Here is a 23,386-nt window from a genome sequence, read left to right as displayed (position 1 = left end):
TTATTAGGTAATATGATTTGCAAATATTTTCCCCAATCTGTGTCTTGTTCTAAATTTTGGTTAAGTATAATTGCTCAACTTAGAAGTTTGTGCTCTACATTACATTTTATGATCCATTTTGGGTGGACATTTGGATGTTGTGTGAGAATTAAAGTTTTGTCCATGGATAGGTGGATACCCAGTTGACTGAGCCATGTTTGTTGAAAGGACTGTTTGTCACTCCAGTGCCTTTGCACCTCTGTCGGAAGTCTGTTGCCTGGTATACGTGTGAGTCTGTGTTTGTGCTCTCTGCTTCTCTGTTTCGCCATCAGCACTATCCATGTTGGCCCCCAAAGCGAGCTAAGTCGTGCGCTCAGGTAGTGTGAGAAACCTGGTGGGACTGTGCCCCTCAGTATATGGCCATTCAATATTCCGGGGTTATGGGTTTCCAGGGCACGGGTCTTGGACATCTTCTGTTAAATTGATTCCTCGGTACTCTGTGGTTTGTATGCTACTGTAAGTGGTCTTTAAAATTTTTTTACATTTCTGGTTGTTAATATAAGAAATAGTGGATTTTTGCATAGCAATAATTTATCCTGCAATCTTGCTAAACAACTTCTTAGTTCAGGTAGCTCCTCTGTGGATTCCACACCATTTTCCTCATGGGCAACTGTGTGTTCTGTCCTTTCCAAGCTGGATACAGCTCATGTTGTCTTCTCGCTCTGCTGCACACACTGGTGAGAATGCCTAGGACCACGTTGTATAGAGTAGACGTCTCATTTGTTCCTGATAACTCCGTATCTCCTGAATTTTCTGATGCTAGTGCAGTATTTGTAAAGGTCGTTCTGATGCCTGTATTCTAGGTTAGCTGCCAGGGCCCCAATAGCATGTTTAGTGTGATCCAACATTGTTTTTCTAATATAAATTCAGTCCAGAACAAGGTTATTCTAAATTGTTCCATTTCTGTCACAGACTACTGAGTCTGTTTAATTTTACATTTATAACTTAAAAGAGTATTGGTTTGTATATTAGTGTGACTTCCATCGAAACAAGTCATTGTGGGGATATTAATATAAAAATTAGTGATCTCTTTCATGTTGTGGAAGAAAATGGCAAACTGTGTCCGGAGGGGCTCAGGGGAAGCTTCCACAGGCCTCTGAAGGAGGCGCTCAGGGCAAACTTCCACAGGCCACTGAGGGAGGGGTTCTAGGTGAAGCTTCTACAAGCCTCTCGCGGAGGGGCTCAGGGGAAGCTTCCACAGGCCTCCAAGGGAAGAGTCTCTGTGCTGGTCTTGCAGCTGGCTTCTTTGTGTTCTCATGCATAGGTTAACAGCCCCAGGATGGATCTGACTCTTGCTGAGCTTCAGGAAATGGCATCTCGCCAGCAGCAGCAGATCGAGGCCCAGCAACAAATGCTGGCTACAAAGGTAAAGGTCCTGTAAAGACTGGACAGGCCCCTCTGTGGATGCTGTTATGCCAGTGACCCCAAGATACAAGTTGATCCTGTCAGCCCACAGGTTACCTGCTTTGTGGCGCTTTCTTCTCTTTACCACAGCATTTTGTAGAAATCCTTAGATCATCCGAGTTGCTTAAGATCTCCAGAACCCTAGTTCTGATCAAAATTAACCACATTATATTGTGGATCAGGAAAACAGCAGAGACATAAAGAGCCCTTCGACTTTTGCTAGAGGGAACTGCTCTGGGGTGATCTGTCCTGAATCATTACTGCAGCAAGAGGGACTTGTAAAGTCAACCAGTGCTAACCCTGTCCCCTTCTGCTGTGTGGCACTGATAACAGGCTGCTTGCCTTTATTTGGGACATGCTGCCCCCACAGACTGATCCTCATCCTGGCCTCGAACAGGTGAAACAGGAGAAGCTTCTCCATTACCATCCACACCAGTCTCCTTGTTGTTTCTCCCGCCAGCCTGAACTCTGGTATGACCCAGATGGCACCACACTTCCTCCATAAAGGCTGGTGGTCAATGCTGTGGGCTCTGCAGGCTTCTCAGCATTGTGGTCATGGCACAAAAGCAGCCACGGACAAATTCGTGACTGGCTGTGTGACGGGGGAACACAGATGGCAGGCTGGCTTTCACTCGTCGCCCCAGTCTGAATACTCCATATCTGCAGCTGTCCATGCCCACGGGGACTGTATGGTTTCCGGAGTGGGGTAGACCATTGGTGCAGGGTCCCAGGCAGCATGCCCTGTGGCATGGGTAACACTCACTGGGATTCCTGTGGGTCCGCTTCTGTCTCTGACTCCGGGCGCCGGTGTTTTCAAAATCAGGGATAGCGTGGCTTCTCAAACTTGAACTTGCGAAGGAGTCCCCAGGGGGTTGTGTTGAAAATGCATATCCTGGTGCAGTGGGGATGGTTTGGGGTCTGAGAGTGTGCATTTCCCACTAGGCTCCCATGTGGTGCTGAGGCACCGTTTCTTGAATGTCAGGGACGTAAATTCAAATAAAAAGACTGAGTAACAGAGTACATCTTTGACCTCAGGGTGTTCTCTTGAAACTATTTTTGTGTTATATATATTTCAGAGATATTACTCTGAGAAGTTTGATTGTAAATTGTGTGGCTCTGTTGCTTTTTAAAAAGATTTTATTTGAGAGAGAGAGAGAAAGAGAGAGTGAGCGAGCGCATGAAGGAGAGGGAGAAACAGACTCCTGGTGGATCAGGGAGCCTGAGCCCAGGACCCTGAGATCATGACCTGAGCTGAAGGCAGACACCCCAGGCGCCCACTGTTACTCACTTTTAGTGAAGTAACTCGTGTAGTATACTAGAAACAAAGTGTTACATTGTGGGTTTTGAAGCCAGGGTGGCTCTTAAGGTCTTTGCTAAATGTGTGTGCTGAGTGTAAGTTAGCTGTGTGAAGTTCTGTGCAATGAGGTGCACACTCACATTTCATTTATTCCTCACCATGGCCCCATGAGGCTCTTGATCACCCTGTTTTTGGCCGAAGAGGGAGACCCCTGTCCTTGGTGAGGGTATGTGGTTTGCCGTCTCCAAGCCCATAAGTGGCAGAGCTCGGGTTGTGAGTCCGAACTAGACTCCAAGGCCACCTTTGTAGTGAGCGCCTCACGTTTCTCCGTGCGCTCCTCCCCAAGCATGAGCACCCACTGTGGGATCACTGTTCCCCGGCTGCGCAAGAACCCCTGGGAGTAAGAATGCTCGTGCTTGGGTCTTACCCCAAGAGAGTGTCGGGTTGGGGCCAGGAGCTGTGTCCTTCACTCCTGGCCGAGGTGGATCCTGCAGCGTGCAGGATGGCTGGTCACCGCCACCTCAGCCTCCGGCTACACTCGGCTTCCTTTGGGGCCGATACACCTTTGAAAAGGATTTGCCCGATGATGGCTTCTACCTTTTAGGAACAGCGCTTGAAGTTTTTGAAACAGCAAGATCAGCGTCAGCAGCAACAAGCTGCTGAGCAGGAGAAGCTCAAGAGGCTGAAGGAGATGGCTGAGAACCAGGAGGCTAAGCTAAAGAAGGTGCGCGCCCTGAAAGGCCACGTGGAGCAGAAGAGGCTGAGCAATGGCCGGCTGGGTGAGTTGCTCCTGGAGGGGCCTGGCCAGTGCTTGTGGCTCCACAGGGACGGAGGAACAGGGACGTGGGTGTGGGGCTCTTACAGCCGAGGATGTGTGTGTAGGCAGCTTTAAAATCAAGGCTTTTCAAAGCATGATTCCCTGCAGTTTTGATGCTTTTGGTTCACATGAATTGAATTTAGGTGTTGGGTGTTTCATTATTTTTTATTTTTATTTTTATTATTTTGGTGGGCAGCAAAGGAGAGTTTATTGAGTGATCTAGTACAAAGCTCCCACACAGGGAGGGGACCCACGACCCTTAGTTGCTGGGTGTTTTAGACAAGCTTTTTAAAAATGTACTAATGGGGGTTTGTTTTTCCCTTTCTAAATACTTTTTGACTGAAAATATGAAGGCAAGGATTTTTATTCATATAATAGGTCTATTACAATGCTATTTTAATTAAAATTTTCGTGATGTAATACCTTCCTCTACCGCTATAAAACAGATTAAAAGTTCTCAATAAATTTCATTGTTTCTAAAATTTGGAGCTTAATAATATTCGTAACACAAATTCTGCTAGAGATCTATTCAGAGGGAGGCACAGACATTTAGAAATGTCTATGTTGATTTCAGTTGCTTGTAAAAGAAATAGGTTGGTTCGAGGACATTTCTGAAAAACGTCTGTACTTTTTGTTAGGAAGTTGGTTGTAAAGCCCGGTTGCCTGGGAGTGCTCCATTCTTATTTTTCTTTTCAACTGTTGTGGCTTTTCTCGTTCTCATTCTAGTGGAGGAGATTGAGCAAATGAATAGTTTGTTCCAGCAAAAGCAGAGGGAGCTCGTTCTGGCTGTGTCCAAAGTGGAGGAGCTGACCAGACAGTTGGAGATGCTCAAGAACGGCAGGATAGATGGACGTCACGACAGCCGGTCTGCTGCCGCTGAGCTCGACCGGCTCTACAAGGAGCTGCAGGTGTGGCCTGCTCCAGGGGCACAGTTACCACAGAAGTGGCTTTAAGTGCGGGATTTCGGTTTCTTTTCCTCAAACTGGGGGTGGGACGGTGGGGGGAACACCCAAACCCCAGAGAGTCTAGAATAAACTTAAGATCACCTGACACAGGAAATTGGAGGCATTCCTTACAACCACAGTGGGTGGGCTGACAGTTTTAAACCATAAGATGGAAGTGGGGAGAGGTGGAGGGACCTTACGTTTTTAGAAATTATGTAATAGTCAATCATGTGATTATCTGTTTGAGAAATTTTTCTTCCTACTCCTTGGCTACCCCCCCCCCATTTTATTCAGTTACGAAACAAACTGAATCAGGAGCAGAATGCCAAGCTGCAGCAACAGCGTGAGTGTCTGAATAAGCGCAATTCAGAGGTGGCGGTCATGGACAAGCGTGTTAATGAGCTGCGGGACCGGCTGTGGAAGAAGAAGGCGGCCTTGCAGCAGAAGGAGAGCCTCCCGGTAAGTGGCCACCACTGCCCTGCAGGTCACATGGGCAGCCGCCTCTGGAGCCACGCCCGGGTGTCCTCCGGTCAGAGGGCCTTCTGCCGGGGACAGAGCGAGGGCCGCTGCTCCTGCCGCGGGGCTGGGGTGGAGCGGCTCCAGGACGCTGTGGGGTCAGACCCCGGAAGCGCTGATTTTTACAGATTAGCGAGTGCCACGACCTCTCTGAGTTGGATGCAGTGGGACTCATCATGCTCCCGTGCCTCCCCCTAAGGTCTCATCGGATGGAAACCTGCCCCCGCAAGGGCTGCCGGCACCCAGTCGTGTGGCCGCGGTGGGGCCCTACATCCAGTCGTCCACGATGCCCCGCGTCCCTTCGAGGCCCGAACTTCTGGTGAAGCCAGCTCTGCCGGACGGCTCCTTGGCCATGCAGGCTCCGGAAGGGCCGCTCAAAGTACACACACTGCCCAACATGCGCTCTGGGCCTGCCTCCCAGGGTCAAGGTAAAACGGGTCACTTCCAGTCCTTTCCACAGCGTATTCTCCCTGTCCTCACTGTCATTTACTCCCGGGGTTTTAAAAAAAAATGTCTTTCTATTCCTTATTCATGTTTAAGTCCTGAGAATCTTTGTGTGGTTTGTGCTAGCACTGTGATGCATTTCTTTTCTTTTTTAAAGATTTTATTTATTAGAAAGTGAGAGCTAGAGAGAGCACACACAGAGGGAGAAGGAGATTAATTGATATAGGACTCGATCCCAGGCCCCGGGGACCATGACCTGAGCCAAAGCAGATGCTTCACCAACTGAGCCACCCAGGCGTCACCATGATATGTTTTTTAACCCTAAATAATGCAGTTCTGTTTGGGAATGAGATGAAATATAATATTTCTGCAATGAAGATGGTTTTGAATTCCTTCTTGTTAATGAGGACATTTTGATTTGATGTTTATAACTCGATCCCTTTTCCTTTTGTGTAAAAACACCGCATATGTGGTAGTGGTCTCATCATTACGGAAGATGAGGTGGCGAGTACGTTCTGCTGATCGGTGGTGCTTACTGTGTGTATGTGCTCACACAGGAGCCTTTGCTTGCTAGCACTTTGTAGAATAAAGATAAACCTTCTGGAAGCTCACAGTGACAATAACAGAGGTACCTTGTGTTAGTGGTCTTTGCATCTGTGTAGTTCTCAGTGTGTGGGGAGGTGTGAGCCGGAGTAGTATGACAAGAGTCCTAGATGAAGGGAGGCTTGTAGGAAAGCGGGATGAAAACATCCTCATTCAGACCCCTGGGAGAAGAAATAGTGGCCAGTATTGTTTCTTTTCCCCAGCCACTGTCATGTGCAGAATATGGCTAATGTTACAGTTGCGATTATGTTGCCATAATTACCAGGGTGAGGGGATAGAGCCCCTGGTCTGGGTTTCCCTGCAGAAAGAACTGGCTCTGTTTTGCTCCTATTAGGACAGAGCTGTGGCCTTGATGCTTCCACATCTGTGTAGAGAAAACCTGCACAGAGCACACCGATCTGTGGAAGACTGGTCCATGTCCACAGTTTTGCCTTTTTGTTGTGTGTGCATAACTGGTGTGTCAGATATGCCTTGGAGCCCTTGGTCTGCGAAGTTGGAAGTTGTTTTCTGACTAAGACGGTGACAGTTTCATATCAGTGAGAAGCAGGGTGTCCTCACTGGTTCAGGCAGATTTTCTGTTGACTACAATTAATCTTAAATTTGTTTCAGTAAGTTTAAATTAGGAATCTGAATTCTCATATTTTCTAAATAAGTTTAAGGGATGGTTGGGAGTCTGACATTTCAAGCTGTTTTCAGAGCGAAAGGAACCATTAGAGATCTGTTTGGAATGCTAGGTTACCGTGGTTGCTTTTCCGCATTGTAGGCTCTAAAATCCATCTGCTCGGCCCTGACTGGAGCTCCCCAAGTGCAGACATTTCTGCGAGCCAAGCCTCCGTGTCTGCGAGCTCGGGGGATGCCCCGGACCAAGGTGAGGTTCTGTTCTGACATCTGAGAGGCGCTCCACTCTCTTTTTCTTCTTTTTTAAAGGATTTATTTGAGAGAGAGAAAGTATGAGTGGGAGGGGCAGAGGGAGAGAGAATTTCAGACAGACTCTGTGCTGAGTCCAATGTGGGGCTCCACTGCACAACCATAAGATTGTGACCTGAGCCAAAACCAAGGGTCAGACGCTCCACTGTCTGTGACACCACAGTCTTCTTTAGTTTGTTTTCTGGTGTGTCAAACGTGGGGACAGTGTTCACTTCCGGAACACCTTCATTTAGCTACAGAGTTCAGGTACTGGCGTAGCATCTGGGCTGTTCTCCAGTTAACTCAATTAAAAATAGGGAAGCATGTCTTGGGGGGTGTGGTTTCAAGGAGATCGAGGAGAGGGAAACTTAATGTGAAAAAGAGGTCTTACTACAAATGGCTTGAATCTCCTTGTGATTTTTTCCATCTTTAGGTGATGATGGAGAGGTTCCCCTGAGGGAGAAGGAAAAGAAAGTGCGTCCCTTTTCAATGTTTGACACAGTGGATCAGTGTGCCGCCCCGCCCCCCTTTGGGGCTCTGAGGAAGAACCAGAGCAGCGAGGACATCCTGCGGGATGCTCAGGTTAACATTCAGTGGTAATTCTGTATGTGCTCTTTAGAAGAGAAGGACTATTGTGTTGAGGGAGAGCAAGAAAAACCAAAATATTTCTGGAAGATGAGAACACAGAATTCTGTCATTTTGAATTCTGCAGCTTTAAGCTGTGGTAATTGTGGTAATTGGAGAAAGGCTGCCATCCTTGCTGCTGGCTCCCATTTCGCGTGATTCTCTGAAAACTAGGAGCGTGCTGAAGCACATCATGTGTGCACTACTCAGCGACCCTCTGGCTTCAGAATCTGGAGCCGAGGTACCGTCAGTAACGATTTGGCATGAATCTTGTGTGACTGTTAGGATCCTAGCCTTTGACAACAACAGGTGATGGTGGCGTGCTCCCAGTTAGGTGTTTTCACCACAGTGGTGTGATGAGCGAGGAGGACTTTGGGTTATTGGGGCCACCTGTGAATATGTGGAGCGGGAGTCTGCGAGTCGGGAGTGGTGACGAGGAAGGGGCGTGCAGGCAAGAACCATAGCGCAGTCCTCTGGTTCCTTACTCAACATAGTTCAGTGAAGAGACCTGTGAGTTTTTAATTGACTTGAAAACATAGAGCTAGTATTCGTGAAATTCGGTTATCTAGCACATGCTGTATACCCATTTGGACAGTGTTTTAACTGCTTTGTATGTACGTGTGTGTGTTTCAGGCTGCAAGTAAAAATGTGGCTAAAGTGCCGCCTCCTGTTCCGTCAAAACCAAAACAGATTAACTTGCCTTATTTTGGGCAAACCACTCAGTCAGCGTCAGACATGAAGCTGGATGGAAACCCTCCACAGTTGTCAGCAGGTGTGGCGTCCGTGGGAAGCAAACCGAAATTGGGGCAGCCACAGAGGGTTGTGGTGTCCCCCGGCGCACCCTCGGCCAGCCAGGGCCAGGCCTTGTCTGCAGCTGGGAAGCAAGAGAGTCCTCCAGCTGCAGCCGTCCGGCCCTTCACCCCGCAGCCTTCCAAGGACACCCCTCCCCCACCCTTGCGGAAGCCCCAGACCGTGGCCGCCAGCTCCATATACTCCATGTACACGCAGCGTCAGGCTCCCGGGAAGAACTTCCAGCAGGCAGTGCACAGCGCACTGACCAAGACCCATTCCAGAGGGCCGCCCTTCTCCACTGGTAAGCTCTGGTCCCGTTTGCACTGGAGCAGCGGGCAGCCCAGTCCCACCTGGAGTTACCGTCTCTCCGTGATTGGCTGAGTTGATGCAGGCTTGTGTCCTGAGGGCTCTGCGGGGTGGCGGCTTGTCTTCTTGCCTGGGTGCTGAGTTGGGTTTCCATTCCACGTCACGGAGGGATGAATGGGCACCGTAGCTGAAGAAACCCGTGGTGCAGACACAGCCTTCTGTGTCCCCGCTCGCCGGGCCCACCATGTGAGTGAGGCCCGTGTGATGTCCTCCCTGTGGGGTTCACCCCACGTGCTCCTGGGGGTGGATGGTGGGATAGCTGCCCCGAGTCACGCTCCCCACTGTGTCTTACGTTGCTCTCATGAGGACACAGCTGCTAGTGAGATACAGAAACATGGGAAGACTGACAGTCTGGTGATCTGGTGGGTTCTTTCTAAGGGTCATTTGTTTATAAAACTAGAATCGAGTTCACCCTGTTTTAATTGAATAATGGTGGCTTTCTGGTCACGAAATCAGCACATGATTGTGCCCTGAAATGTACCTCAAGTAACCAGACAACAAAGAATTTATACATGTGCTGTGGCCGATTTGGCTTCATTGAGAACTGCTGATGCAGTAATTTGGAAATTGGATAGTTTGGATAGAATCAGAATGATAAAGGGAATGGTTTTATTAAATTAAAGTGGTTCTTAATGTTGTCAGCCAAATACAGTCTCCCCCCACCCCGATTTACTTTTGAGACATATGAAAGAGAGGGTGGTTCGTGTTTAGTTTTAACCCAGATGCAGGAAAGGATTGCTTTTTTATGTTATTTTCATATTTTGACATTTTAAGTTTGCTGCAAGCAGTAGTTTCTTTCTTTCTTGCGTTTTAAAAAAGATTTTATTTATTTATTTGACAGGATAGCACGAGTAGGCAGAGAGGCAGGCAGAGGGAGAGGGAGAAGCAGGCTCTCCGCTGAGCAGGGAGACTGATGTGGGGCACGATCCCAGGATCCTGAGATCATGACCTGAGCCGAAGGCAGAGGCTTAACCCTCTAAGCCCCCTAGGCACCTCAGCCGGTGTTTTCTTACAGTTATAACGGCAGCATTTTTCTTCGAGGTACATGAAATAATGGCACGTGTTCCCATCAGTGAGGGTTTCCATTCTGTGATAAGTTTACTGTGCTAACATGGAAGCCTCACGTGGTCTTTTGTTGTTTTTAAAAAATCACTTGTGTTGAAGGGTGCCGTATAGTAACTGTGAAATTGAAGGAGGCTTTCAGTCTTGTGCCCTGTGTCTGTTACGTGCCGGTTTGATTTAATCCTCACCGGAGCTTTGTTTCCGTTTCCGATCAGTCTACGGCAAGCCTGTGATCGCCGCCGCCCAGAACCAGCAGCTGCACCTAGAGAATGTGTACAGCAGCCAGAGCCAGCCTGGCAGTCCTGAGCCTGATGTGGAGCCTGTGGCCTCAGGCCAGGAGAGCCATGAGAATGAACGAATTCCTCGGCCACTCAGCCCGACCAAACTGCTGCCCTTCTTGTCCAACCCCTACCGAAACCAGAGCGACGCCGACCTGGAAGCCCTGCGTAAGAAACTTTCCAACGCGCCGAGGCCACTCAAGAAACGGAGCTCGATCACAGAGCCGGAAGGTCCGAATGGGCCGAACATCCAGAAGCTTCTGTACCAGAGGACCACCATCGCTGCCATGGAAACCATCTCTGTTCCCTCGTATCCGTCCAAGCTGACGTCCGTGGTGGCCGACTCTGACAGCCCAGTTGAAACCCAGAATCCATATTTACATGTGGAGCCCGAGAAGGAGGCGGTCTCTCTCATTCCTGAACCAGTGTCCCCAGAGGACATGGGAAGTGCTAGTTCTGAGAACAGTGACATGGCAGCTCTTTCCCCAGGCCTTGATTACGTGCCTGAAGGAGTCCCGGACAGCAGCCCTAGTTTCCAGAACAGTGCAGAAGAACCAAATGCAGAGGCCCCCCATCCACTGGAAGTGTACCTGGAGGAATATCCCCCGTACCCGCCCCCGCCATACCCGTCTGGGGAGCCGGAAGGGCCGGGAGAAGACTCGGGCAGCATGCGTCCACCAGAAATCACGGGGCAGGTGTCTCTGCCTCCTGTAAGTAGCGTGCTGTCTCACAGTCCTTTCAGGAGACCCCTTTGTCACAGATTTCCAGGTGGTTGACTCTCAAAGACCCGGGGAAACACACAACTGCTCAGGGCCATTTTCAGAGGATGGTCTGTGTATGAATTGCCCATGGTTGCCAACGGTTGTCTTTTATTTTACACCCCTTTTAGTGCTCAGGAGAGCTGAGAAGTATGAGGAAGATTTGGTGTATTCAGGGTAAAGAAAATCTCTGTTTTTTAGGAAGAACCCTTCTCTTTGGGAAGAGGCAGAATTGGGTTCTTTACGATACAAACCCCATGTCGCTGTGGCGGTCCCTGTTGGGAGGCTGGCGAGGCTGGGAAGGAGGAGACCAGGCTCGGAAACTCCCTCCCTTGACCAGCTCTGTGAAGTCAGGCAGATGGTGCCCCTTTCTTCCCCGGTGACATCACTTTTTTACACTGTTTTTCCTCTCAGTGATGTGTATCTTTAAGGAACTATTTCAGGGGATCCTCAGACTTCCAATGTTGGTAAACTTGGGAGTGTGTGGGACAGATGGGGGTGGGACGAGGGGTAGGGGACCCCTGGCGTGCCCCTGAGCCCCAGCTTCCCTTCCTCCCAGGCTTTGCATGTGTTGACTTGGGCACATGGTGCACAAGCCTTCCAATTGTCATGCCTTTGTTTGCAAGTCTGTTGTGTGCCTTTGAAGTCTGTGTGAGAGAGAGAGAGAGAGAGAGAGAGAGAGGATCAAAAATCCCAGGGTGTCCTTAAATAAAGTTGACCTTTCAGGTATAGCTGGCATTGCGCTGTTTCCATAGGATGCCAAACGTGAGTCTTAAAGATCAAAGCAAAATTGCATATTGTAGGGATTTTTTTAAAGTGCTTTATATTTTTGATCCCTCATTGCATCTTTGAGATGTAACGGTATTCAGAGATGATTATCATCTTGATTTGCTATAACTGCTGGTTACTGTGGATGTTTGCTTCCAAGTTTTATACAGCACATTGTGGATTCTAGGGGACAAGGTTTAAGTAGAGATTAGGCCTTGAAACAGCGCTGTGCCCCGTCTGTCCCGGCGCGTGGCTCTCTGCATCTGGCGTTAAATTTGTGGGAAGGAGAGATGACTTCACATCTCTTTTTGCTGTGTCCCCCCCCCAACCCCTCTTTGGTCGTTAAGTCAAAATGATTCACGTACCCAGGGACAGAGGAGACTGGAGGGTCACAGTGTCACCGTCTGTTCCTGTCATCCCTGGGGAGCGATTTCCATCTTGTCTGGCTTTGCGAGAGACCAAACTGTCTGGCTTTGCGAGAGACCGAACTGTGTGTCAGGCTTATTCAGAGTGTGCATGGGGTCCTGCTTATCCCATTCGTGGCTGCATCTCATGGTCATGTGACATCTATACTTCTTTCCCAGAAACAGCAGCAGTTGAGTTGTGGCACGTTTGTGAAGTGGAGCGATGGCCACTTGATGTTTTCTAAACCTCGGTGGTTTTCCGCATCTGAAATAGAGTAAGGACCAGGCCGCGTAGCACAGCAAGTCTCAGGAAACGTTGCCACTTTGCTGGGTGGGTGTAGGAAACTTATTGAATGGCTGGTTAAATCAGTCTTAACACTTTTGCTCTATTGTCTTGCTGTATTGTATTCATAGTCGAAGGGCTTGACTAACTGGGTCATGTATCTTGGAGTGTAGTCAAATTCTGAATGTAAAATAGGGATAGCATTTTTTTTTTAAAAGATTTTTATTTATTTATTTGACAGACAGATCACAAGTAGGTAGAGAGGCAGGCAGAGAGAGAGGAGGAAGCAGGCTCCCTGCTGAGCAGAGAGCCCGATGCGGGGCTCGATCCCAGGACCCTAGGATCATGACCTGAGCTGAAGGCAGCAGCTTTAACCCACTGAGCCACCCAGGCGCCCCTAGGGATAGCATTTTAAGACTGGAAAGATTTCTTGTTAGTATACGTAAGACAGGCTGATAATACTTATTATTTCCTTGGTTATATGATTTCCCGTGAGGAAACATTTCGTTATAAGATGGTTGAAGGGAAGGGATTTGAAGCCAGGTGACTTGGATTTAAATCCCAGCTCTGGTGTTCCTGGCTGTGTGCCTTAACTTCCTTATCTGTAAGATGGGGTCACAGGGCTTTGGTGGCGAGTCCATCAGTAGCCATTCATTAACATTAGCCATGATAAGTCTGATTGTGCTGTCGCCTGGTTTAATCATGTGGGGTTTGCCAGCCTAACTCAGAGAGGGAACTTGAAGGCCAGTGTTGGCTGATTTTGTGCCCCACAGAAAGCCAGCCTGCTCTCATTGCCTGTTAGACCTTGCCGGCTTTGTTACACTGGTGTTATTCAGTAAGCTATGTATTGTGATTTGTATACATTTCTAGATAATGTTTCATGTCCATAAAATGTGCTGATACGGATTTTTAAATGTCCTTTTACTTCCTCAGCTGAGACATCCCTCCTCCCCTTCCCTAGGTCTGCTCTTGGAGACCGGGGTCCTTACTTTGTACCTCTCTCCCGCAGGGCAAAAGGACAAACTTGCGTAAAACTGGTTCAGAAAGGATCGCGCACGGAATGAGGGTGAAGTTCAACCCCCTTGCTTTACTTCTAGATTCATCTTTGGAGGGAGAATTTGACCTTGTACAGAGAATTATTTATGAGGTATGATTGGATTTGTAGATTTCTTAAATATGTTGTGTTTTGTTTCTGACTTCTGCTTAAGAAGCTCCTCTAGAGGGGGTAGGGGGTGAGGTAGGGAGGGACGAGGTGGGAGGTGGGAGGGATGCGGAGCACGCTTGGGCGGGCGAGGCTGCACTGAGTGAGTTTTGATTGTGAGTTGAAGTGCGGTGTCCCCAGCACTCTCCAGAGTACTTTTCTGTCTGGGGAGATGGTTCCCCTCTGTTTATAGTTGCTCCTGGGTGGACGCGGACTTGTGCTATTAAGTTGCACATGTGGTCCCTATTTTCAGAAGCCTACTATTTAAAATATTTTTAGTTGACCTTTTTTCCTTAACATGGGAAATGCACCTTCTCCTCGGACTCTAATTTGTGGTGGGGAGCCGGAGGGTAAATAAGCAAAAATGACTGAGGATATGGTTCCCGGCACCTGTTCATTTTTTAGACCTTTTTACAGTGAGTGCCTACTTAGTGTGGCTCTTCTGGCGGTCTTATTTCTAGACATGAGGTTGGTGTAGTCGTCTTGGCTCCTGGAGGTTTTAATTATAACTAAAAAAAAAAATTAAAAAAAAGCAACCCGCAGAAGCCTATTTCTGTTCCCTTGATCCTGAGGAGTCAGGGGATAGTGACCTGATAGTGACCTGAACGGTGACAGGAAGTTTGGGTGATGGCTCCCCTTTGTCTTGATGTCGCAGGTTGACGACCCGAGCCTGCCCAATGATGAGGGCATCACGGCTCTGCACAATGCTGTGTGTGCGGGCCACACGGAAATTGTGAAGTTCCTGGTGCAGTTTGGTGTGAATGTCAATGCTGCAGACAGTGACGGATGGTAAGTCCCCAGTGACTGCTACCCTGGCCACGGGGTGACCCCAGTGCTGCTGGATGCTAGGAGCGTCCACATGTGTCCTTGTGTGATAGTCCTCTTGCTCCTGTTCTGGAAGCACGTGCAGTTTTTATGAAGTATTGTAGTTGAGTGATGAGAAGATGTCCCTGAGTGGCACAGATGTGGCCGACTTGTGTGAGTTTGAGAGATATCGGTCCCAGCCCAGTTCCCCGAGCCCAGCGATGCCCATCTTCTGTCCACGGATGTCCACTGTGCATCTGCAAGAGGGAAGCAGAGTTTGTAGCATTTCCCAAGTGTATGTGACTGTGGAATCTTGTTTCACAGGGCGCTCTGTGGCATGGTCATGTGCATGGAACCCAGAGGGCATTGTTAGAGATGATGAGTATCCTTCATAGGATCATGGGTTATTATTGCACACCAAAATAAGGGGTCCTGATAGGTGCTTTCGCCTCCGATGACTGTAATAGGACAGAGAGCAGATTCTGTAATTCTTCTTTTTAAAGAAAGTATGAATTAGAATAAGCTTTTTCTTTGGAAGAATACAAAAAACTGTTTTCTATATACAGTTATTTAAAGGTAAACACCAGTCGTTTTTTAATCTTTTCCCTTCAAATTTACATAAATGTATATTTTGTAGCCTAATGTTTTGGTTTACGTTTATAACCTAAGCAAAACAAATTCCTTTTTTTTTTTTTTTTAAAGTAAGCTCTACACCCAGCGTGGGGCTTGAACTCATGACCCCAAGATCAAGAGTTGCACGTTTCCCTGACAGAGCCAGTTGGCACCCCCAAAACAAATTCTTAGTGTGTCATGATGTCTTTGTTTCCCTGTTACTAGCAGTTTAGGTCATATATAATTTTTCACTACTAAAAAAGCATGCAGTTAAAAATTCTGCAGTAATATTCACCAGACTTTGACCTGCTGTGTTCTGGGATGCAGGGTGGGGGATCCATGGTTCTGGAGACTGTGCACCTGAGAGGAGCAGAATGAAGAGGGGCAGGACGAGAAGGGTGGATGCGTGCAGTCTGGACCCAGGTCGCACGCTGCTGTCTGCCTTTGAGCTAGGCGGCGGCACAGGCTTCTCCCCCTTCCCTTGTTGGGGGTCGCCTGGATCCCGCCGTGAATGTGTAAGAGGCTGGAGGGGCTCTCTGTAAGGGCGGCCATAAGTTCCTGCCAGCCGGCGGCCTATCAGATGGAATGTGTGTATTTCACAGTCGCTTTTCTCATCTACATTGAATAGACAAACCTCTACTCAATTAAAGTTCAATTTGGACTTCAGTAGCTGTTAGGTGAAGGGTGAAGGCAGTTCTCCGTGAGCAGCCCGATTCCCTTGTCAGTGGGAGTGGGAAGGGGGTATGGACAGGTGCCTGTGTCGGGGGAGAAGGCCTCTGGTGTGAAGCCGGCTGTGCCCCTCGAGCTGCCCGGGATGCAGGGGCGGGTGCTCTGGAGCATCTCGCCCTGGTTTAGACCGTCACTCGCATGTCTTGGCCTTGCACGCCTTGCTGTGGTTCCTCTCGCCCTCCGCGCTGCCCCGCATAGCAGTGCCCAGTGTGGCCCGTCCTCGACCGTTCCTCCCTTCCTCCTCTCGTGGGCTCAAATATCCGTGATTTTTAGAAAACCATGTAGGAGGTTTCCAGAAGAAGGACCCAGACGGTAGACTCTGAGCGCTCTGCACAGACGCTGGGCCCGCTGGTGTCATGTGCCAGGGGAGACCCCACAGCCTGCTGTGTGTCGCCCCACAGGACCCCGCTGCACTGTGCGGCCTCCTGCAACAATGTGCAGGTGTGTAAGTTCCTGGTGGAGTCCGGAGCCGCCGTGTTCGCCACAACCTACAGCGACCTGCAGACCGCCGCGGACAAGTGTGAGGAGATGGAGGAGGGCTACACCCAGTGCTCGCAGTTCCTTTACGGTTTGTAATGAGCCATGTTCCCGTATGTTCATGACTGCGCTGATCTGTCCTCTGTTTCTGGGGTACCGTTTGCCAAGTATGTTTATTATCAGGGAAAGCATTTTTATGTCATGCCTAGTCCTGGGCGCTGGAAACGGGGCGGCCTTGATGCCCGCGATGAATGCGGCTTTTGTGCGTGTGCCTCTGAGCTGCCCACACGCCACGCTGCCCCTGACCCCATGCGGGCCAGACACTGGGTCCCCCGTGAGTGGAGCCCCCTTCCACGATGGCCCCGAGGGACGGCAGGGGCCATGTGAAAGCCCGTGGAGCTGGGATTTCCCACGAGATCAGACTGATGGTGAAATGGAAGAAGGACGGCACCTGTTTCAGAGCCGAGCCCTGGCTCTTCTGTCGTCTTGGTTTTGCGTTTCTGATTCTGAGGGAGAACATCAGCTTTGGCCCTCGAGAACAAGACAGGCCTCTCTCAGGTGGCGTTTCTGTTCACGACTCTTACGAGCTGAGGTTCACTCTTCTCAGCTGGGCAGGAGTGGAAGTGAGGAGAGGCGGTGAGCAGGTGCTGGGGGTCTGTGCTGTACACGCTCCGGGAAGCTGCTCTGCCTGTCACTGGAAGGGCCATAGGACTGGTGAGACTGTCCCTCTGTGAGGCTGAGTCCCCAGCTCACAGGCTGCTCTCAGGCTCAGGAGGGGAGGTGGGGTGGCCTCGCAGCTCTTCCTGTCAATTGTGGGGACAGAGGGTGACCTTGCATTCCTGTTCCCATCTCTGGATCAAGAATGATTTTGATAGACTGAGATTTTACTATTAAGATATTAATATATACTTTGTTATACGAAATGCAGTGGCCGTCTTGAGCTTTACTTAATTATAGAATCTGATCTTAATTTTTAAAATTTTTTTATTTTTTAAAAGATTTTATTTATTTATTTGATAGAGACAGTCAGAGAGGGAACATGAGCAGGGGGAGTGGGAGAGGGGAAAAGCAGGCTTTCCCGCTGAGCAGGGAGCCCAATGGGGGGCTCCATCCCAGGACCCTGGGATCATGACCTGAGCCGAAGGCAGACGCTTAACGACTGAGCTACCCAGGTGCCCTGGAATCTGATCTTTAAAGACACGTAGGGACTTTTGATCGGAGGCTTTACTTCATGGAACATACCATGAACACCAAGAAAGCGTGTTTTTGCCTTAGATGTTGAAATGACCATGGCCTGGCTTCTCCCTGGTTGGGCCTGAGCGCCCTGCCCTCACATGGCCCCTCACACCTGTGGCAGCTGCGACCTTGACCTTGACTGTTTTGTTCCTCATGTTTATCATTCCTTGCTTTTTAAAAATCCCTCTGTCACCCGTGAATGAATCCTGTAATTCGGGCTGTCGGGTTGTGCCTGGGTTTGCCCTTTCTGTGAACTAAGTCACGTTGTGATTCTCTGGCTTGCCTTTCCGTTCACGGTTGTTCTGGAGTCTCCTCTGTGTGGTGGCCCTGGTTCCTGCTGTCTGTCCTGCTTATGGCTGCATCTCCACATCTGTCCTTCCTCTCTGCCTTGGAGCATTGGGGCGCGCATTCATTCATAGTCACAAACGGTCCATGCGGAGTGCACCTGCCAGTCCCAGGGACGCATGCCTAGTGCCTTTCCCGCCATGTCCCCTTCTTAGTTCGGTGAATAGCAGAGTAAGGAGAAATTTTCTCCCATTAGTGATTTCTTGGATGTGAGACTGAAATTGTTATTTTTTTATTAGAATATGATTTTCTAATTCTGACCAAATATCTTTTAATTAGTATTTTACAGTCATTCAGATTTTCCCAGGATAATCTCACTGATACTTTGGAGAGCTGTCATTTTTGCAAACCACAGTGCCCTGGATTTCTTTCCCGCCCCGTCCTGCTCCCACTCCAACCTGGTGGAGGCCAGGTTCGCTCAGGGTGTCACCCTTGTGAATCTAACGGTCCCGTCTCATTGAAACAGGAAAGTTGGGAGCATAACCGTCCCCATCAGTAGGAACCTGACCCTTAGTCGGCGGAGCCTCTGCTGAAGTGCAGCTCCTTGTCCCGTGTCAGTTTTGCCCAGAGCCACAGTGAGGTACCCAGTTCTCTGTCATCTTAACTGATAGACGATTAAGTTTGTGATTAAGTTCGTGTCCACGGAAGCTGAAAAATCTGACTATTCGAGGGCAAGCAGACACTTCCCTGCCTTCTTTAAACCTGTAAAGGTGAAACCAGTAACGAGCTCTGCAGTGCTCGGGCTTCCTGACCTGACTGACTTGCCTTGCTTGCTGTGCCCCGTGCTCACCCCGTACCTGCCCCATGCCCGCCCTGTGCCCGGCCTGTGCCATCCTGTGCCCTCCCCGTGTCTGCCCTGTGCCCGCCCTGCTCCCGCCTGGTGCCTGTCCTGTTATTACAATGAAAGTGGATGTTTGTGAGTTTCCCTGTTCTCATGACTTTATACTTGACTCTGTGTAGACTTTTTGTGTCTGAAATATTTGTGCATTCTTTGTGTCTTAGAGTTTTCTTTCTCTCCCTTTCCCCACTTGGAAATGGGCAGGGACTGTTCAGTAGACACTGTCATTGTGAGCTGTGGTCGTGGCTGCTCTAGGTTCCAGGTCAAGCATGAGGTAGTTTCTCCAGGGCTCCTCGTCCCCATGCTCAGTGGCGCTGGAGTTAGGCAGGCAGAGCACGCGCTCCTCTAACAGCCTAGACGCCCGCAGTTCATTATATTCCTGGGCCTGCAGGGCTTTCTGTACTCCGAGTAAGACTAGTTTTTGAGCTGCCTTAGAGAAGATCGTGGAGGCTAACGTGTCTGGTGGGCGTCCCCCCTGCCCCCAGGGCTTTTGTTCATGAGGGGCTTTGTGCGGTATTTCCGGCGTTCGGCGCCTGCCTGGCTCTCCTCATGTGGCTTCATGGAGCCCAGGGTTTGAAGAGCAGGCAGTCTGAGTCACACGTCCTGTGCGGTTTCTTCCTGTCATTTCAGGAGTTCAGGAGAAAATGGGCATCATGAACAAAGGAGTCCTTTATGCGCTGTGGGATTATGAGCCTCAGAACGGTGATGAGCTGCCTCTGCGAGATGGGGACTGCATGACCGTCATCCACCGGGAGGACGAGGAGGAGACGGAGTGGTGGTGGGCACGTCTGCACGACAAGGAGGGCTATGTTCCACGCAACCTGCTGGGGGTGAGCGAGCCATGCGGACGGGTCGCTGTGCAGGCCGGGTTTGCCGGGGTTGGGTGTGCAGGGGGCCCGGGTGTGCGTGGGCCCTAGTGGTGTGTGGGGCCCAGGTATGCGGGGGCCGCACTGTGTCAGAGGCTCTGTGCGGCTGACTGCCCTTTGCTCACACCATATGGAATTTTAGAGTTTGGACAGTGTGAGGTTTATACTTGGTGGGCGTCCCACGTCGTCCATGCCTGCTAGCCCTTGAGGGCGGGGGTCCTGCTGCTTCCCAGCAGCATGCGGGACACGGGTGACGTTGGCTACAAATTCCGTGTCTGCCCTCATCAGCATCCGCGGAGCTGGCAGACAGAGCCTTCTCTCCTGTTTAATGTTACGCTTTGTTAAAGCCGGAAACAAACTGTACAGTCGTGTGAGCGCGTGCAAGCTTTCCGCCCTGCTGTGTCGGCATAGAGGCGTGGCTACCCTCACCAGGGGGCTCTGGGGAGTGTTTGCAGGGAGGTGGCAAGGAGGGTGGGCTGAGGGCAGGGAGTGGGAGTAACGTCCTGTGTGCGCAGGGGCTGAGGGTGGCAGAGTGGGAGGGATGATGGAGAGTCTGAGAGGATAGTCCAAACCAGAAGAGCCTGGTGGGGGTGGGTGGGGGAGAGTCAGCAGCATGGCTCCCCCCTCCACCCCTGCTCCTCCCCGCCTCTACCCCTGCTTCACCCCTACACACTCACTGTTGGGCAATAGGGGTGTGGCACACGGGCACAGAGAACGCTGCCTCTAGAGACTGCTGGGGTGTCTGAAGGACAGCAGGGGGATGTTTTTGTCCTCGTGTGGACCTGCTCTGGTGTTGAGGCTGTGAACCTGGGCTCTGTGTGCGAACGCGCTGCGGTGGTGGCGTGACCTGCGTGGCGTGACCGTGGTGTCGGGACCTGGCATCTGCTGATCCTCCTTGCCCGTTCCTGTGTGTCCTCTGCCCTCTGGTCCATGGTTCCTTGTTAAGTCAGCCTTTGGGGCTTAGACGGTGTCCGCTGGTGGGACCATAATGAAAATTACGAAGCACAGATGAGAGCTAAGGAACCCTGAGCCATGAGCCCCTGAAGCTTCCCTGCCCCAGAGAAGCGGCTTGGCCTGCAGCCATATTCCCCTGAACATCAGCAGCACTTGTCACCATTTCTTCCCTGGGAAAACCTCTGCAAACTGCCTGCGGGTCTGAGTCCTTCATTTTACTCCTTTAACAGAGCGGTCTGCGACTCAGGAACTGGGAAGCCTCACTTGTCCTGCAGGGGGATGCCCTCAGAAGCTCTGACATCTGCAGACCAGACCCAAGATTTTCATGTTAATACGACATTGAAATATTCTTAGCCTTTTGGAAATCTCTTTGGGGTAGAAGTGGCCTCTAAGTAACTTTTTTTTGTTTGGTTGGAGGCTGAAAAAATGGAAATCGCATAAACAAGTTTTTAATCAGAGGCTCAGATGGGGGTCTGGAAGATTGTATCGACTAACGATCTTTTCTCAGGAAAATGGTCTTTTGTATAGTGTTGATCTGCCAGGTAGTTTTTCAGTTTTGGCTAGAAGTCCAACTCTCCTTTCTTACAGGGAACCTTGTTCCTTTTGTCTGGGTGGGAGGAGAGGGAGGGGGGCTCTGTGTAGTTGGCCAGTTGAATTGCTAGTTTGACTTGTTCTTGGCTTGCAGACTGCAGATCTTTGAACTTCACAGGCTCCTCTCCTGCTTTTACTGTGGAAAACACAAAGCCACAGAAATCCACCAACAAAAAACTCCACTTACCCTCCCTTAAATCGGTAGTCTCTCAGTCTGTGGCATTTTGCGGCTGAGTCTCAGGTCCCACGAGAGTGTTTGTCGGGCTGTTGTGAGTGAAGCTGACAGACCCCGGTCTCTCCTGTCCCCCTTGCATGCGGTGCGTCACAGACCACCTCCAGCCATCACAGGCCGAGCCTGGGGGCCAGGGCTTAGTGCCATCGCCCCCATTACACTCCTGCGTGTCTGTCTCTACAACGTGTAAAGCATGTCTCTGTTCTCTTGCAGCTATACCCAAGAATTAAACCAAGACAAAGGAGCTTGGCCTGAAACTTCACAGATTTTAGTTTCTGAAGAATTAATCTTTGTTATCACTAAGAAAAAGTAATGTGATTGTTTTTGGCAAAAATTTCACAAGACTGACTTTAATGACAACGTAACTTGAAAGCAATGTAGAATGTTCTCTGGAAGAAAATGAAGGATTGGAGAATTTGCTGTCTGTGGGGGACTTTCAGTACGATGGACTGCAGCTCAAAAGTAAGCTGACCACATTGTTGGGGAATGGTGTTCATGGAGTACTCGGGAAGATGAACAGTGACTGTCCTGGTTTTCTTGCGAAATAGGGCCTTGTTTGGGCTCCTGGGAGGTTGGCTTCCTTTTCCACCTGGTTGGTGTTTGTCTGTACCTCCCCTACCCCCACCAGAATGGACCAGTGCCATCGAGGCAGCTCCTCTGCCTCTCCCCCCAACAGACTCCCAGGGGACTCCGTTTCCTCTCATGGATGTTGCTGGTGGAGAACTAACCGTTGGTCGGGTGTCCACAGTCCCTGTTTGATAGGACTTCTTCAGGACTACACATATGTTTGCGATACTGGATCCAAGCTGTACCACAGCTAATTAGATTTAGAACCTTGTTTTTAGGATGAATTTGAATCTATATTTATTGTCTTTTGTATTTTGGAAATTGGAAACGTGGCTGTATAGACTTACCCATGATATTTGTCAAGATCATAGCTGACTTTAAAAACAATTATAATAAAATTAAACTTTTTGACTCTAAAGCTATTTACTAGCCTTATTTTTTGTGTCATTAAAAGCCTTGTTTAAAGTTCACAAGCCGTTGGGCGGCTCACCCAGTGGGAAAATAATATTTTTTTTACCAGCCATGTGATTATATGGAAGAAGTGTTGTTTTGCTTACAGAGAACTTGGTTTTGCAGTTGGTCAGTTCTGCAGTGGGTTTTGATAGAGAACCCTGGGCACAGAGGGTCTCACTGTCCCTCAGCCTCTTTGAGATGGTCTTGTCCTCGTCTATACTGTCTACACTCATTCATGGATTGAAAATGTACACAGGGTCTCTACATTGGTTTTTAGTATGTTACTGAGTTTGTGAATGGCTTTGGAACCCATGCTGCTTAGTGGAACTCTTTTCAGTTAATAGAAACCACAAATGAGAAAACAAGTGCTCACTTTTTGTTGTACGTTTTTCTGAGCACCTAAATTCTAGCAAGAAAGGTGAGTGAAAGAACATCCCACGCTCATCAGGGTAATGGAGAAACAGTATAGACACCTTGAGCTAGCAGTCGGAAGATGTGTGTGGCGGACAGAATTTGGAGGACGCCCCCCATCTTCCTCCTCTGGGGTGACAGTGTGTGGAGGTGAGGCCTCCGGGAGCCAAGGAGGCACGCACAACAACACCAGGTAGAGACCCCATACACCCCATGAAGGGCATTTGTGCTTGAAAGGAGGGAGAGGCCGCAGCCCTCCCCTCTGCCATGTGTGGACACTGCAAGAAGGTGGCCATCTGCATTCTGGGAAGGGTCCTCACCAGATGGCAAGTCGGCTGCATCCTGATCTTGGACCCACAGCCTCCAGAACTGAGAGGTAGAGGTCTATTGTGTGAGCCTCTAGGCCGTGGGGTTTTGTTCTGGAGCAGAGCAGACTAGGGGTCCTGGTTACCAGCCAGATGCTGATCTAGGTGCTTCTGTGAGGGACTTTTCCAGTCAGCTGATGTGGGGACAGGGAGGTCACCCTGGGCTGCTGGGTGGGTGCAGGAGAGGTGTGAGGGACTCAGCCCACCAATGGCGGCCACAAGGAGAAAGGGGTCATGTGCCAGGGAATGCAGAAAACCGTTGCCCACAGCTAGGAAGCCCCTCCTAGGGTCTCTGCTGGGACTGGCCAGTCCCATGGGGTAGGCTGGGACTCCTGCTACAGGACCGTGAGGTGATGGGTGTTCTGTGTTTTGCTTTGTTTAAGATTTTATTTTTAAGTAA

The 23,386-nt window shown here is 49.8% G+C and overlaps 1 protein-coding gene across 1 annotated transcript in view; it reads left to right on the top strand.

Moving 5' to 3' along the window:
* Positions 1 to 22,178, top strand: part of TP53BP2 (tumor protein p53 binding protein 2) — a 55,038-nt gene extending 32,860 nt beyond the window's left edge. Inside the window, exons 5-18 of the mRNA XM_080823958.1 lie at positions 1,304 to 1,405; positions 3,345 to 3,519; positions 4,284 to 4,465; positions 4,796 to 4,960; positions 5,217 to 5,445; positions 6,828 to 6,932; positions 7,404 to 7,552; positions 8,228 to 8,687; positions 10,030 to 10,802; positions 13,315 to 13,452; positions 14,162 to 14,295; positions 16,053 to 16,219; positions 19,178 to 19,377; positions 21,404 to 22,178. Of these exons, the coding sequence (XP_080680084.1) occupies positions 1,304 to 1,405; positions 3,345 to 3,519; positions 4,284 to 4,465; positions 4,796 to 4,960; positions 5,217 to 5,445; positions 6,828 to 6,932; positions 7,404 to 7,552; positions 8,228 to 8,687; positions 10,030 to 10,802; positions 13,315 to 13,452; positions 14,162 to 14,295; positions 16,053 to 16,219; positions 19,178 to 19,377; positions 21,404 to 21,445 (3,021 nt within the window). The 3' untranslated portion in view covers positions 21,446 to 22,178. The remainder of the gene's footprint in view (positions 1 to 1,303; positions 1,406 to 3,344; positions 3,520 to 4,283; positions 4,466 to 4,795; positions 4,961 to 5,216; positions 5,446 to 6,827; positions 6,933 to 7,403; positions 7,553 to 8,227; positions 8,688 to 10,029; positions 10,803 to 13,314; positions 13,453 to 14,161; positions 14,296 to 16,052; positions 16,220 to 19,177; positions 19,378 to 21,403) is intronic.
* The last annotated feature ends 1,208 nt before the right edge of the window (positions 22,179 to 23,386 follow it).

The sequence above is a fragment of the Martes martes genome, assembly GCF_963455335.1.
Source record: "Martes martes genome assembly, chromosome: 15".
Classification (NCBI taxonomy): Eukaryota; Metazoa; Chordata; class Mammalia; order Carnivora; family Mustelidae; genus Martes; species Martes martes.
This window is presented reverse-complemented; position numbering and strand designations above follow the sequence as displayed.